The 14,623-nt window shown below is 52.2% G+C and overlaps 1 protein-coding gene across 7 annotated transcripts in view; it reads left to right on the top strand.

Annotated features, from left to right (window-relative positions):
• Positions 1–9,188, top strand: part of kiaa0513 (KIAA0513 ortholog) — an 89,224-nt gene extending 80,036 nt beyond the window's left edge. For all 7 annotated transcript variants that reach the window (XM_067997537.1, XM_067997534.1, XM_067997538.1 and 4 more), the window contains 3 exons: positions 5,772–5,946; positions 7,919–7,959; positions 8,866–9,188. In XM_067997537.1, the coding sequence (XP_067853638.1) occupies positions 5,772–5,946; positions 7,919–7,959; positions 8,866–8,936 (287 nt within the window). In that variant the 3' untranslated portion in view covers positions 8,937–9,188. The remainder of the gene's footprint in view (positions 1–5,771; positions 5,947–7,918; positions 7,960–8,865) is intronic.
• The last annotated feature ends 5,435 nt before the right edge of the window (positions 9,189–14,623 follow it).

Genomic DNA, 14,623 nt, shown 5'->3' with positions numbered 1-14,623 from the left:
TGCCTCGGCTAATAAAGGCAAGTATCCCATATGCCTTCTTTACCACCTTATCGACCTGTCCGCCGCCTTCAGGGATCTGTGAACTTGCACACCAAGATCCCTCTGACCCTCTGTCTTGCCTAGGGTCCTCCCATTCATTGTGTATTCCCTTGCCTTGTTAGTCCCTCCAAAGTGCATCACCTCGCACTTTTCCGGGTTAAATTCCATTTGCCACTGTTCCGCCCATCTGACCAACCCATCTATATCGTCCTGCAGACTGAGGCTATCCTCCTCGCTATTTACCACCCTACCAATTTTTGTATCATCAGCGAACTTACTGATCATACCTTTTACATTCATATCCAAGTCATTAATGTAAACCACAAACAGCAAGGGACCCAGCACCGATCCCTGTGGTACCCCACTGGCCACAGGCTTCCAGTCACAAAAACAACCTTCGACCATCACCCTCTGCCTTCTGCCACTAAGCCAGTTTTGTATCCAAAGTGCCAAGGCACCCTGGATTCCAAGGGCTCGTACCTTCTTGACCAGTCTCCTGTGGGGGACTTTATCGAAGGCCTTACTGAAATCCATGTATACCACATCCACTGCGTTACCCTCATCCACACGCCTAGTCACCCCCTCAAAAAATTCAATCAAATTAGTCAGACATGATCTTCCCTTGACAAAGCCATGTTGACTATCCCTGATTAATCCTTGCTTCTCCAAGTGGAGACTAATTTTGTCCTTCAGAATTTTTTCCAATAATTTTCCTACCACTGATGTTAGGCTCACTGGCCTGTAGTTCCCCGGTTTTTCCCTACTCCCCTTCTTGAATAATGGTACTACATTAGCGGTTCTCCAGTCCTCTGGCACATCCCCTGTGGCCAGAGAGGTTCTGAATATATGTGTTAGAGCCCCCGCAATCTCCTCCTTTGCCTCACACAGTAGCCTGGGATACATTTCGTCCGGGCCTGGGGATTTATCCATTTTTAGGCCTGCTAAAACCGCCAATACCTCCTCCCGCTCGATGTTAATATGTTTGAGTATATCACAGTCCCCCTGCCGTATTTCTATGTCTACATCGTCCTTCTCCATAGTGAAAACAGATGCAAAAAATTCATTTAGAACCCCTCCTACATCTGCCGGCTCCACACACAGATTGCCATTTTTGTCCCTAATGGGCTCTATTTTTTCCCTAGTCATCCTCTTACCCTTAATATACTTATAAAACATCTTCGGATTTTCCTTTATTTTGCTCGCCAGTGTTATTTCATGGCCCCTCCTTGATCTCCTAATTTCTTTTTTAAGTATCCCCCTGCACTTTTTGTACTCCTCTAGGGCTTCCTCCGTCTTTAGCCTTTTGTATCTGCCAAAAGCCCTCCTTTTTTTCCTAATCCATTCTCGTATATCCCCTGACATCGAAGGTTCCCTGGAGTTCTTGGAACCACCCTTGACCTTTACGGGAACATGTTGCCATTGTATGGTCTCAATCTCCCTTCTGAAAGACTCCCATTGCTCCGATGCGGATTTTCCTACAAGCAGCTGATCCCAGTCCATTTTGGCCAGATCCTGCCTTATCCTATTAAAATCGGCCTTCCCCCAATTTAGAACCTTTATTTCCGGCCCCTCCCTGTCCTTTTCCATGACCACCTTAAATCTCACCGAATTATGGTCACTCTCACCAAAGTGCTCACCTACTAGCACTTCTTCCACTTGGCCGGCCACATTCCCTAGAATTAGGTCCAGTACCGCCCCCTCTCTTGTAGGACTTTCTACATGCTGGCTCAAAAAGCTCTCCTGGATGCACGTTAAGAATTTTGTACCCTCTAAGCCTTTTACACTCTGAGTATCCCAGTTAATATTGGGGAAGTTGAAATCCCCCACTATTATTACCCTATTATTTGCACAATTTTCTGAGATTTGCCTACATATCTGTTCCTCTATCTCCCCCTGACTGTTTGGGGGCCTATAGTACACTCCCATCAAAGTGCTTGCCCCCTTTTTGTTTTTAAGCTCCACCCATATGGCCTCATTAGAGGAACCTGCTAATATATCATCCCTCCTTATGGCAGTAATTGATTCTTTAATTAATATTGCGACCCCCCCTCCTCTTATACCTCCCCCTCTGTCTCGCCTGAAGATTCTGTACCCCGGAATATTGAGCTGCCATGAACTGGGGGCGGTTGCTTTATGCCTGGTTCAGTACAGACGGGGCACGGGATGGGGTGGGGCTCAGGGCAGTTCAGGAGGGGGATAGGTGCACTCAGTGTGTGAAAGTTTCCTGATTCGTGTTTAATTTTCTACTGCCAGAAATAAAAGTAAATCTTTTTCCACTGTGTATGGGTGGAATGCTTTGTGCACACAGTTATTCAACTGTGTGTCCCCTCACCCCCCCAAAGCTCTTCACCCCAGCCCCTCAATTTCCCCATCATCACCATCACTGTGACTGTAATGGGCCCTGAGCCCGGCTGTTGTGTTTGGGCCCTGAGCCCGGCTGTTGTGTTTGGGCCCTGAGCCCGGCTGTTGTGTTTGGGCCCTGAGCCAGGCTGTTGTGTTTGGGCCCTGAGCCAGGCTGTTGTGTTTGGGCCCTGAGCCAGGCTGTTGTGTTTGGGCCCTGAGCCCGGCTGTTGTGTTTGGGCCCTGAGCCAGGCTGTTGTGTTTGGGCCCTCGGTCGCCCTTTCATCGACTTGTTCTGTACACAAGCTGCGTCGCCCCGTACAGGTTATCTCCCGCTGCCTAATTCAAGGGTTAGCTTGTCTGCTTTTTGACGGTGTTTCCTCCATTGAGGGTCACGCTCCCCTCCCTCCCTCCCTCCCCCTCCTCCCTCCCTCCCCCTCCTCCCTCCCCTCCACACCCCTCCCCCCTCCCCCTCCCCTCCCCTCCCTCCCCTCCACACCCCTCCCCCCTCCCCCTCCCCTCCCCTCCCTCCCCCTCCACACCCCTCCCCCCCCCTCCACACCCCTCCCCCGGACCTTTCCCTTCTCACACCCCCTCGCCCCTCAGCCACCCCTCCATCCTCTCCCCCCTTAGCTGCCCCTCCCATCCCTCCTCCCCCTCTCAGCCGCTGCCCCTTTCTGGGGGTGACGGTTAGTTAATCGCTGCCCGACCCTCAGTGCTGACCAATCACAGATCACTCCATCTACTGTCACTACGGTAACACGTTTTAACACCTCACCTGACACCAACGTACAAAAAATGACCGTCTGGTCCATCGGGCCTAGTCCTGATACCTCGTGCACAGCGATACAGACACTCCCCACATGATCTCCTGGGAGAGGCCAAAAAACAGATACAAACCCAGGCCAATTAAGGGGAAAAAATCTGGGAAATTCTCCGACCCCCCGCCCCCCCCCCCAGGAGGTGGAACTGGTTCAGAAAACCGCCCTGGTCCTGATTAATGTTATCAGGCACCTCTCTGGTCCTGATTAATGTTACCAGGTATCTCCCTGGTCCTGATTAATGTTACCAGGTATCTCCCTGGTCCTGATTAATGTTATCAGGCACCTCTCTGGTCCTGATTAATGTTACCAGGTATCTCCCTGGTCCTGATTAATGTTACCAGGTATCTCCCTGGTCCTGATTAATGTTACCAGGTATCTCCCTGGTCCTGATTAATGTTACCAGGTATCTCCCTGGTCCTGATTAATGTTACCAGGTATCTCCCTGGTCCTGATTAATGTTACCAGGTATCTCCCTGGTCCTGATTAATGTTACCAGGTATCTCCCTGGTCCTGATTAATGTTACCAGGTATCTCCCTGGTCCTGATTAATGTTACCAGGTATCTCCCTGGTCCTGATTAATGTTACCAGGTATCTCCCTGGTCCTGATTAATGTTACCAGGTATCTCCCTGGTCCTGATTAATGTTACCAGGTATCTCCCTGGTCCTGATTAATGTTACCAGGTATCTCCCTGGTCCTGATTAATGTTACCAGGTATCTCCCTGGTCCTGATTAATGTTACTAGGCACCTCCCTCTTGTTCAAGATGATCTCTGCCCCAGCCGAAACAGGCCCAGCTCACTTGATTCAGCGAATCGGCATCTACTGCATGAGCCAGCAGCCTGTTCCACAGGCCCACTGCCCACAGGATCCACCTCCTGACATCGAAACTCGACCTGGCCTTACACAACATGTGATTGTGACCCCTGGTCCTCCCTAATCTATTCAGTTGAAATAATTGGTCCATGCAAACACAATCTAGTCCCTTCATTATCTTATAAACCTCGATCAAATCATCCCCAAGTCTACACTTGTGTGAAATATGAAGACCCAACTCTTTGACCCTATCTGGGTGACGGATGCTGAGACCCCACGTGGATCCCCGTATCCACCATCCCACCCCCAGCATAAAGATAATGGGACCCTGATTCTCGAACCCTGTCGTTGAATCTCTGAGCTGGCTCTGCATTGGGTGCAGTTTGGGGCACCCCATTATAGGAAGGATATCATAGGTGCGGGAAGGGGACAGCAAAGATTGACTGGAATGAGACCGGGGATGAGCAGGTATATGAAGAGAGATTGGGAAATTTGGGACTTTTTTAACTGCAACAGAGAAGGTATTTAGGGAATAATGGAAGTTTCAGAATGTTAGAACGTTTCGAGAGGGTAAATGGTGGAAGATTGAATGGGCATCGAGGGGTCACAGACCGAGGATTATCACTGGAACAACGAAGGTAGGAGTTAGAAGAAGGGACATTAAAACACGGAATGAAGGGGCGATTACGTCAGAAAGTGGAACATCATTTCACAGGGAATCAGATAAGGATTTGAAAGAGAAGAATATAAAAGGATACAGGGAATTGGGATCAGCATAACCAGCGCCAGGTGACGAGCTGGCACAGGCGTGATGGGCCAATGGCCTATTTCTCTGCTGTAATTTCTATGATTCTGGATGGGCAGTTGCTCCCTCCTGTGTATTAGCGGATTATATCTCCCCATCCTATAAATGAGATTATTCAGCTGGCCTGTCCCCCCAAAACTGGGAGAGGGAGGCTGGCATTCGATGAAAAGCACAGTTTCTACATTCTGATGTTGTGCTCAGAATACGTAAAGTCAGTACTGGGGAGTTTCAGGCACCAAGTGTTTGCATCAGTTAGTCACCGATCAGATACAGCACGGGTTAGATACAGAGTAAAGCTCCCTCTACACTGTCCCATCAAACACTCCCAGGGCAGGTACAGTACGGGTTGGATACAGAGTGAAGCTCCCTATACACTGTCCCATCAAACACTCCCAGGGCAGGTACAACACGGGTTGGATACAGAGTGAAGCTCCCTCTACACTGTCCCATCAAACACTCCCAGGGCAGGTACAGCACGGGTTAGATACAGAGTAAAGCTCCCTCTACACTGTCCCATCAAACACTCCCAGGGCAGGTACAGGGTTAGATACAGAGTAAAGCTCCCTCTACACTGTCCCATCAAACACTCCCAGGGCAGGTACAGCACGGGTTGGATACAGAGTGAAGCTCCCTCTACACTGTCCCATCAAACACTCCCAGGGCAGGTACAGCACGGGTTGGATACAGAGTAAAGCTCCCTCTACACTGTCCCATCAAACACTCCCAGGGCAGGTACAGCTCCCTTTTTACTGTACCAACAATGTCCCAAAACCCCAGCCTGGGAAGAGCACACCAGTGTGTCATTTTCCCATTGCCCAAACTGTGCACCCTGTAGTCTCTTCGACGGAAAGTGACAATTTAATGCCAGCCTAGTGCAGTTTGAGCTGAGTTGCTCAATAAGCTGAGCCTTGTGTCCTGTCAGTTACTCACATCTCTGTATGGTCTCCAGGCAAAACCTACCCAAAAGTCTCTGATCTGAAAGAGAAGCCCATTGACTCCTGCGTGAAACCCGGCAACAGCTGGCTGGCAGAGAAAAGGGACCTTGCTGAGCGACTGCTGAGGAACACTGAAAACGTGAAGGGATTTTTCGGGGGTCTGGAGACGAAGCTGAAGGTGAAGAACGAGTGAGTATTACTCGGTCCCCAGACGGAGCTCAGGGTGAGGAACGAGTGAGTATTACTCGGTCCCCAGACGAAGCTGAAGGTGAAGAACGAGTGAGTATTACTCGGTCCCCAGACGGAGCTCAGGGTGAAGAACGAGTGAGTATTACTCGGTCCCCAGACGGAGCTGAGGGTGAAGAACGAGTGAGTATTACTCGGTCCCCAGACGGAGCTGAGGGTGAAGAACGAGTGAGTATTACTCGGTCCCCAGACGGAGCTGAGGGTGAAGAACGAGTGAGTATTACTCGGTCCCCAGACGGAGCTGAGGGTGAAGAACGAGTGAGTGTTACTCGGTCCCCTGACGGAGCTGAGGCCCAATTTCCCAAATGTGACCCAGAACCCTTTGGGCACCTGTCCAGTGAGGATGCGGTGTGTATTGGTGTGATACGACGTGTTTGGTGCATTTTCTGTCCGTGGTTATATTGGAATGTACATAACCGGCCGTTTATAATACACCTGGAATTGGTACAGGAGCGACCATGTTCCAATTTGCCTTTCAGGCCTCAGGTGGTTTGTGCAGTTGCTGCGTCAACCGAGGCTCCGTCCCCTCTCAGCTCCTCGCTGCCAAGAACCGTCACACGGTTTGTTGCCACCTCAAGAGCTGGACTCAGTTGTTTACGATTCCCCTCTCCCCCCCCCCCCCCCCCCGAGCGAGAGCGTTCCCCCCCTCTCTCCCCCCGAGCGAGAGCGTTCCCCCCTCTCTCCCCCCCGAGCGAGAGCGTTCCCCCCCTCTCTCCCCCCGAGCGAGAGCGTTCCCCCCCTCTCTCCCCCCGAGCGAGAGCGTTCCCCCCCTCTCTCCCCCCCGAGTGAGAGCGTTCCCCCTCTCTCCACCCCCCCCCCGAGCGTGAGCGTTCCCCCCCTCTCTCCCCCCCGAGCGAGAGCGTTCCCCCCCTCTCTCCCCCCCCGAGCGAGAGCGTTCCCCCCCTCTCTCCCCCCCGAGCGAGAGCGTTCCCCCCCCTCCGAGCGAGAGCGTCTCCCCCCCCTCCCCGAGCGAGAGCGTCTCCCCCCCCCCCCCCCGAGCGAGAGCGGTCCCCACCCCCCCCCCCCCCGAGCGAGAGCGGTTCCCCCCCCCGAGCGAGAGCGGTTCCCCCCCCCCCCCCCCCCCCGAGCGAGAGCGGTTCCCCCCCCCCCCCCGAGCGAGAGCGTCTCCCCCCCCCTCCCCCCCCCGAGCGAGAGCATCTTCCCCCCCCCCCCCCCCCGAGCGAGAGCGGTTCCCCCCCCTCCGAGCGAGAGCGTCTCCCCCCCCTCCCCCCCGAGCGAGAGCATCTCCCCCCCCCTCTCCCCCGAGCGAGAGCAGTTCCTCCCCCACCCCCGCCCCCGAGCGAGAGCGGTTCCCCCCCCCTTCCCCGAGCGAGACCAGTTCCCCCCCCCCCCCCTGAGCGAGAGCGGTTCCCCCCCCCACCCCCCGAGCGAGAGCATCCCAGGCCCCGAACTCCAGCACTAATCATGTTTGAGGGAGCTGTTGCGTTGTCACAGGAGCTGTTTTTGAGATAAGACCCTGCACCCACCCTGTCTCCTGGTGGTTCAGATGGACATTCGAGACCTCAGTGGCACTATTTGAACTGCAGACAGTTAACACCACCAGAAACAGATTAACTGGTCGTCAGTTTCTACAGTTTGTGGGATCCGACTGGGTGCTCATGTGTTTGTATAACGGGAGGCGCGCACTTCAAACTCACTCATCATGGGTGGAACTGAGAGAAATCCTTCCAATAATTGTTGAGTTCCCTCCTGTGGAAGCCGCTGTTTTGGATCTCCCCTCAATTGGAGTCCTGCTGTGCCCATGTCTGTCGGGCGGATATTTGGGAGCTCCTCGATCCTGATCAGGAGTTGGCTCAATGCTTACTTTCAGTTTATTTAACGCTCCTGTGGGTTAAACAGTGAGATTTGAGATTAATGGGTAAAGGCACTGAGCATTACACCCCTTGTATTACAGAGACGTGGAAAACCAGTCTCGGGAGAAGTCCAGGAAGAGCAGTAAGTGGTTTCTAAATGGATTGTCTCTGACTGTGATTCAGGCTGTGGGTTTCTGCTGCTTTACCTCCAGAGTCAGGGCCTGTGGCTCAGTTTGTGCATTAGAATTAACGCAGAGTCGCAAACGATGGCGGAGGCCCAGAGTGTTGGTGAATTCGCTACGCTGGGGTGGGAACTGGTGCAGTGAGTTCCTGATGCCACCTGTCGGTCTGAGAGGGGGGGGAGGGGAGAATGTCGCCCTTTCTCCCCCTCCCTCGGCGCTTGTCCGTCTGCTCACATCGACTGCACCCTCTTACAGCCAGTCGGTGGCAGATTTATAAACTGTGGAAACAGACTGTGGGGGGAGAGGGTGTGGTGATAGGTCCTTTCTTTGGGGAGCACAATGATGATAATGGGGTGGAGATGCTGGGATCCTTGGAGCAGAGAAGGTTAAGAGGAAATTTAAGAGGTGTTCAAAATCATGAAGGGTTTTGACAGAGTAAATAAGGAGAAACTGTTTCCAGTGGCAGGAGGGTCGGTAACCAGAGGACACAGATTTAAGGTGATCGACAAAAGAACCAGAGGGGAGATGAGGAGAATGTTTTTACACAGCGAGTTGTTCTGATCTGGAATGCGCTGCCTGAAAGGGCGGTGGAAGCAGATTCAATAATAACTTTCAAAAGGGAATTGGATAAATACTTGAAGGGGAAAAATTTGCAGGGTTATGGGGAAAGAGCAGGGGGAGTGGGACTAATTGGACAGCTCTTTCAAAGAGCCGGCACAGGCACGATGGGCTGAATGGCCTCGTTCTGTGCTCTATGATTCTATGTAAGGGTTTGCTGTCCGGGGGTAACTATTGATGCTAACGGTCAGCATGATTAATGGAGGATAAAGCAGAGAGATGATGGGGTGTGTTTGTATTACCCTCAGTGAGAATGGATGAGGTGAAAGGGGTGAAGATTTACCTGTACACACACCTGAAGCTGCAGCCCATCTGGTAAGAGTTTTCCTTCTAATGTTTTAGTAAATCCCTGAATTAACAGGTGAGTGCAGGAGTGCACCTTGGGATTGAGGTCACCCTGAGCTCAGTGGGTCGCACTCTCACCTCTGAGTCAGAAGGTCGTGGGTTCAAGCCCCATAATCCAGACTGACACTCCCAGTGCAGTACTGAGGGAGCGCCGCACTGTCGGAGGGGCGGTACTGAGGGAGCGCTGCACTGTCGGAGGGTCAGTACTGAGGGAGCGCCGCACTGTCGGAGGGTCAGTACTGAGGGAGCGCCACACTGTCGGAGGGTCAGTACTGAGGGAGCGCCGCACTGTTGGAGGGTCAGTACTGAGGGAGCGCCGCACTGTCGGAGGGTCAGTACTGAGGGAGCGCCACACTGTCGGAGGGTCAGTACTGAGTGAGCGCCGCACTGTCGGAGGGTCAGTACTGAGGGAGCGCCGCACTGTCGGAGGGTCAGTACTGAGGGAGCGCCGCACTGTCGGAGGGTCAGTACTGAGGGAGCGCTGCACTGTCGGAGGGTCAGTACTGAGGGAGCGCTGCACTGTCGGAGAGTCAATACTGAGGGAGCGCTGCACTGTCGGAGGGTCAGTACTGAGGGAGCGCTGCACTGTCGGAGAGTCAATACTGAGGGAGCGCTGCACTGTCGGAGGGTCAGTACTGAGGGAGCGCTGCACTGTCGGAGGGTCAGTACTGAGGGAGCGCTGCACTGTTGGAGGGTCAGTACTGAGGGAGCGCTGCACTGTCGGAGGGTCAGTACTGAGGGAGCGCTGCACTGTCGGAGAGTCAATACTGAGGGAGCGCTGCACTGTCGGAGGGTCAGTACTGAGGGAGCGCTGCACTGTCGGAGAGTCAATACTGAGGGAGCGCTGCACTGTCGGAGGGTCAGTACTGAGGGAGCGCTGCACTGTCGGAGGGTCAGTACTGAGGGAGCGCTGCACTATTGGAGGGTCAGTACTGAGGGAGCGCTGCACTGTCGGAGGTGCCGTCTTTCGTATGAGACATTAAACTGAGGCCCCGTCTGCCCTCTCAGGTGGATCCAGGACCATTATTCGAAGAATATTCATTCCTCAACCAGAACCACCAAACAGATTAACTGGTCATTTATCTCCTTACTGTTTGTGGGACCTTACCCTAATTCAAGGCCTCGATCTGCCCCACACTGTATGAGGCAGAGATAGTTTTTTTTACTGGACAGAGTGCTGAATCCAGCCAGTCTTCGACACACAGACTGAGTTGGTCAATCTTCCAATGTCCTGTTTCTATTCAGGCTGAGAGAAGTGTTGGAAAAACACGGCAGGTGAGTCTGTGGAGGGTGGGGGATGGGCTCAGTTCTGATGAAGGAGGCAATCTGAAACTTTCACCTGTCTTTTACCTCTACTACAGCAACAACTTGCATTTATATAGCGCCTTTAACGTAGTAAAACGTCCCAAGGTGCTTCACAGGAGCGACTATCAGACAAAATTTCCCACCGAGCCACATAAGGAGATATTAGACAGGTGACCAAAAGCTCGGTCAAAGAGGTAGGTTTTAAGGAGCGTCTTAAAGGAGGAGAGAGGGGTGGAGAGATTTAGAAACATAGAAAATAGGTGCAGGAGTAGGCCATTCGGCCCTTCGAGCCTGCTCCACCATTCAATATGATCGATCTCAATACCATATTCCCGCTCTCTCCCCATACCCCTTGATGCCTTTTGTGTCTAGAAATCTATCCAGCTCCTTCTTAAATATATTCAGTGACTTGGCCTCCACAGCCTTCTGTGGTAGAGAATTCCACAGGTTCACCACCCTCTGAGTGAAGAAATTTCTTCTCATCTCAGTCCTAAATGTCCTACCCCATATCCTGAGACTGTGACCCCTCGTTCTGGACCCCCCCAGCCAGAGGAAACATCCTCCCTGCATCCAGTCTGTCCAGCCCTGTCAGAATTTTATATGTTTCAATGTGATCCCCTCTCATTCTTCTAAACTCAAGTAAATACAGGCCGAGTCGACCCAATCTCTCCTCATACGACAGTCCTGCCATCCCAGGAATCAGTCTGTGAACCTTCGCTGCACTCCCTCTATGGCAAGTATATCCTTTCTTAGGTAAGGAGACCAAAACTGCACACAATACTCCAGGTGCGGTCTCACCAAGCTCTGTATAATTGCAGTAAGACATCCTTGCTCCTGTACTCAAATCCTCTTGCAATGAAGGCCAACATACCATTTGCCTTCCTAACTGCTTGCTGCACCTGCATGTTTGCTTTCAGTGACTGGTGTACAAGTCACCCAGGTCCCTTTGTACATCAATATTCCCCAATCTATCACCATTTAAATAATACTCTGCCTTTCTGTTTTTCCTTCCGAAGTGGATAACTTCACATTTATCCACATTATACTGCATCTGCCATGTATTTGCCCACTCACTCAACTTGTCTAAATCGCCTTGAAGCCTCTTTGCATCCTCCTCACAACTCACAATCCCACCTAGTTTTGTGTCATCATCAAACTTGGAAATATTACATTCCTTTCCCTCATCCAAATCATTGATATATATTGTGAATAGCTGGGGCCCAAGCACTGATCCTGCGGTACCCCACTAGTCACTGCCTGCCACCCCGAAAAAGACCCATTTATTCCTACTCTCTGTTTCCTGTGTTAACCAATTTTCAATCCATGCAGTATATTACCCCCAATCCCATGTGCTTTAATTTTGCACACTAACCTCTTATGTGGCACTTTATCAAAGGCCTTCTGAAAATCCAAATGAACCACATCCACTGGTTCTCCCTTATCTATTCCACCAGTTACATCCTCAAAAACTCCAGTAGGTTTGTCAAACATGATTTCCCTTCATAAATCCATGTTGACTTTTTGTCTAATCCTGTTGATATTTTCTAAGTGTCCTGTTATCACATCCTTTATAATAGACTCTAACATTTTCCCCACTACTGATATTGGGCTAACCGGTCTGTAGTTCCCTGTTTTTTCTCTCCCTCCTTTTTTAAATAGTAGAGTTACATTTGCCACCCTCCAATCTGCAGGAACTGTTCCATGATCTACAGAATTTTGGAAGATGACAACTAATGCATCCACTATTTCCAGGGCCACTTTTAATACTCTGGGATGCAGATTATCAGGCCCTGGGGATTATCGGCTTTCAGTCCCATTAATTTCTCCAGCACTATTTTTTTTACTAATATTAATTTCTTTAATTCCTCCTTCTCACTAGTCCCTTGGTTCCCTAGCATTTCTGGGAATTTATTTGTGTCCTCTTCCGTGAAGACAGAACCAAAGTATTTGTTTAATTGTTCTGCCATTTCCTTGTTCCTCATTATAAATTCTCCCGTTTCTGACTGTAAGGGACCTACAATTGTCTTCACTAATCTTTTTCTTTTAGGGAATTCCAGAGCTTAGGGCCGAGGCAGCTGAAGGCACGGCCGCCAGTGGTGGAGGGATGGGAGTGGGAGATGTTGACTGGCCTGCTGTGTATTTGCAGCAGTTTCTGTTTATATTTTTATTTGTGCTCTGAGCAGTGCCATTCTCCAACTGAGGTGTTAAGGTGTAAAGTCCCTGTGGGTCGCAGTCCTGCTGGACAGCAGTGCGGCCTTTCTGATGGAGTGACAGTGATGGAGTGACAGTGATGGAGTGACAGTGATGGAGTGACCCACTTCAATTGGGATTTAGAAGCGTATAAGTTTACAGTGCAGAAGGACGCCACTCAGCCCATGGTGTCTGTGTTGGCTCCTTACTAGAACAGTCCAAAACTAATCCCACTTCCTGAATTCGCTCCTGAACGGCCTGGCTCTAATTTTAAGATTGTGCCCCCTTGTTCTGGACTCCCCCCACCCAGAGGAAATAGTTTCTCCGTATCCGACCATATCAAATCCTTTTAACATTTTAAACACCTCAATTAGATCACCCCTTAATCTTCTATACTGGAGGGAATACAAGCCCAGTCTATGCAACCTGTCCTCGTAATTTAACTCTTTAATCCCTAGTGTCATTCTGGTGAATCTGCGCTGCACCCCCTCCAAGGCCAATCTCTCCTTCCTGAGGTGCGGTGCCCAGAACTAAACACAGTATCTCCAGATGTGGTCTGACCTGAGCTCTGTACAACTGAAGCATAAACTTTCTCCCTTTGGATTTCAGCCCATTTGAGATAAAGGCCAACATTCCATTAGCCTTTTTGATTATTTTTTGTACCTGTCCTCTAGCTTTTAATAATTTGCGTGCCTGGACACCTAAATCCCTTAGCTCCTCCACCTCCCTAGTCTCTCGCTGTTAACAAAATATTCCCATTTGTCTTTCTTGGATCCAAAGTAGATGACCTCACCCTTCCCCACATTGAGCTCCATTTTACCACAGTTTTGCCCTCTCACTTAATCTCTCGATGTCCCTTTGCAATTTCCTGCTCCACCTACACAACTAACTGTGCCTCCTAACCCAGTGAAACTGTGGTGACCAGTGCAGTGTTACTATTAACATAATGAATATCTTGAGAATCTTTACAAAGTGGGACTGAAGATGGGGAAAGATGTATCAAGAGGGAGGAGTTTAGGGAGGGAGTTCAGAGGGTAGGAGGAGGTTGAGTGGAGTGAGGCGGTGGAGAGATTTGATATCGACCCAGTGCAGCTCAGTGGGTGAGTGGGACTCAGTACAGGATAGTGAGCAGCGGAGTGAAGCTCAGGGGGTTGTTGGAAAAGTTAAAGGAGTGGATGGGGGGCTGGGCAGAGGGATGGGGGGCTGGGGCAGGGGGGGGATGGGGCAGGGGGATGGGGGGCTGGGGCAGGGGGGGATGGGGCAGGGGGATGGGGGGCTGGGCCAGGGGGATGGGGGCCTGGGGCAGGGGGATGGGGGGGCTGGGGCAGGGGGATGGGGGCTGGGGCAGGGGGGGATGGGGCAGGGGGATGGGGGGCTGGGGCAGGGGGATGGGGGGCTGGGGCAGGGGGGGCTGGGGCAGGGGGATGGGGGGCTGGGGCAGGGGGATGGGGGGCTGGGGCAGGGGGGGATGGGGCAGGGGGATGGGGGGCTGGGGCAGGGGGATGGGGGGCTGGGGCAGGGGGATGGGGGGCTGGGGCAGGGGGATGGGGGGCTGGGGCAGGGGATGGGGGGCTGGGGCAGGTGGATGGGGGGCTGGGGCAGGTGGATGGGGGGCTGGGGCAGGGGGATGGGGGGCTGGGGCAGGGGGATGGGGGGCTGGGGCAGGGGGGAGAGGCAGGGGGAGAGGGGCAGGGGGAGAGGGGCAGGAGGGGAGGGGGAGAGGGGCAGGGGGGAGAGGGGCTGGGGCAGGCAATGCTTTGGAGGTGCAAACAGGAAGCATAGCAGATAGGGAGTTCGAAGCTCAGCCCAGCAGGTTACCCACTGGTGAATCGGGTGGGGGTGCAGAGATTGCGGTGAGGATTGAATAGGATGGCTCGTGTATGGCTCGATAGCTCGTGGGTAGACAGACAGCAGCGCAGCAGTGTGGATCGAGGGTGGCAGAGAGAGGGTGGCGCAGGTGCCAGTGATGTACCGGTGGAAGCTGGCACCATGTTAACAGGGCTGAGAGATGGGAGAGAGCCACACATGGACCAAATAGCAGGCCGGTCAGCAGATGAAAGAGAAAGGTCACTTTGTGTTTCACAGGACCTCGTCTAATGAGGGGTTTACACTTCAACCAGAGACCTGCTTCTCTAACAGTTACTGACCCACTTGTGAATCTCCAGA

Source organism: Heptranchias perlo, chromosome 16 (genome assembly GCF_035084215.1).
Source record: "Heptranchias perlo isolate sHepPer1 chromosome 16, sHepPer1.hap1, whole genome shotgun sequence".
NCBI lineage: Eukaryota > Metazoa > Chordata > Chondrichthyes > Hexanchiformes > Hexanchidae > Heptranchias > Heptranchias perlo.
The sequence above is the reverse complement of the archived record's forward strand: the minus strand, read 5'-3'. Positions and strand labels throughout refer to the sequence as shown.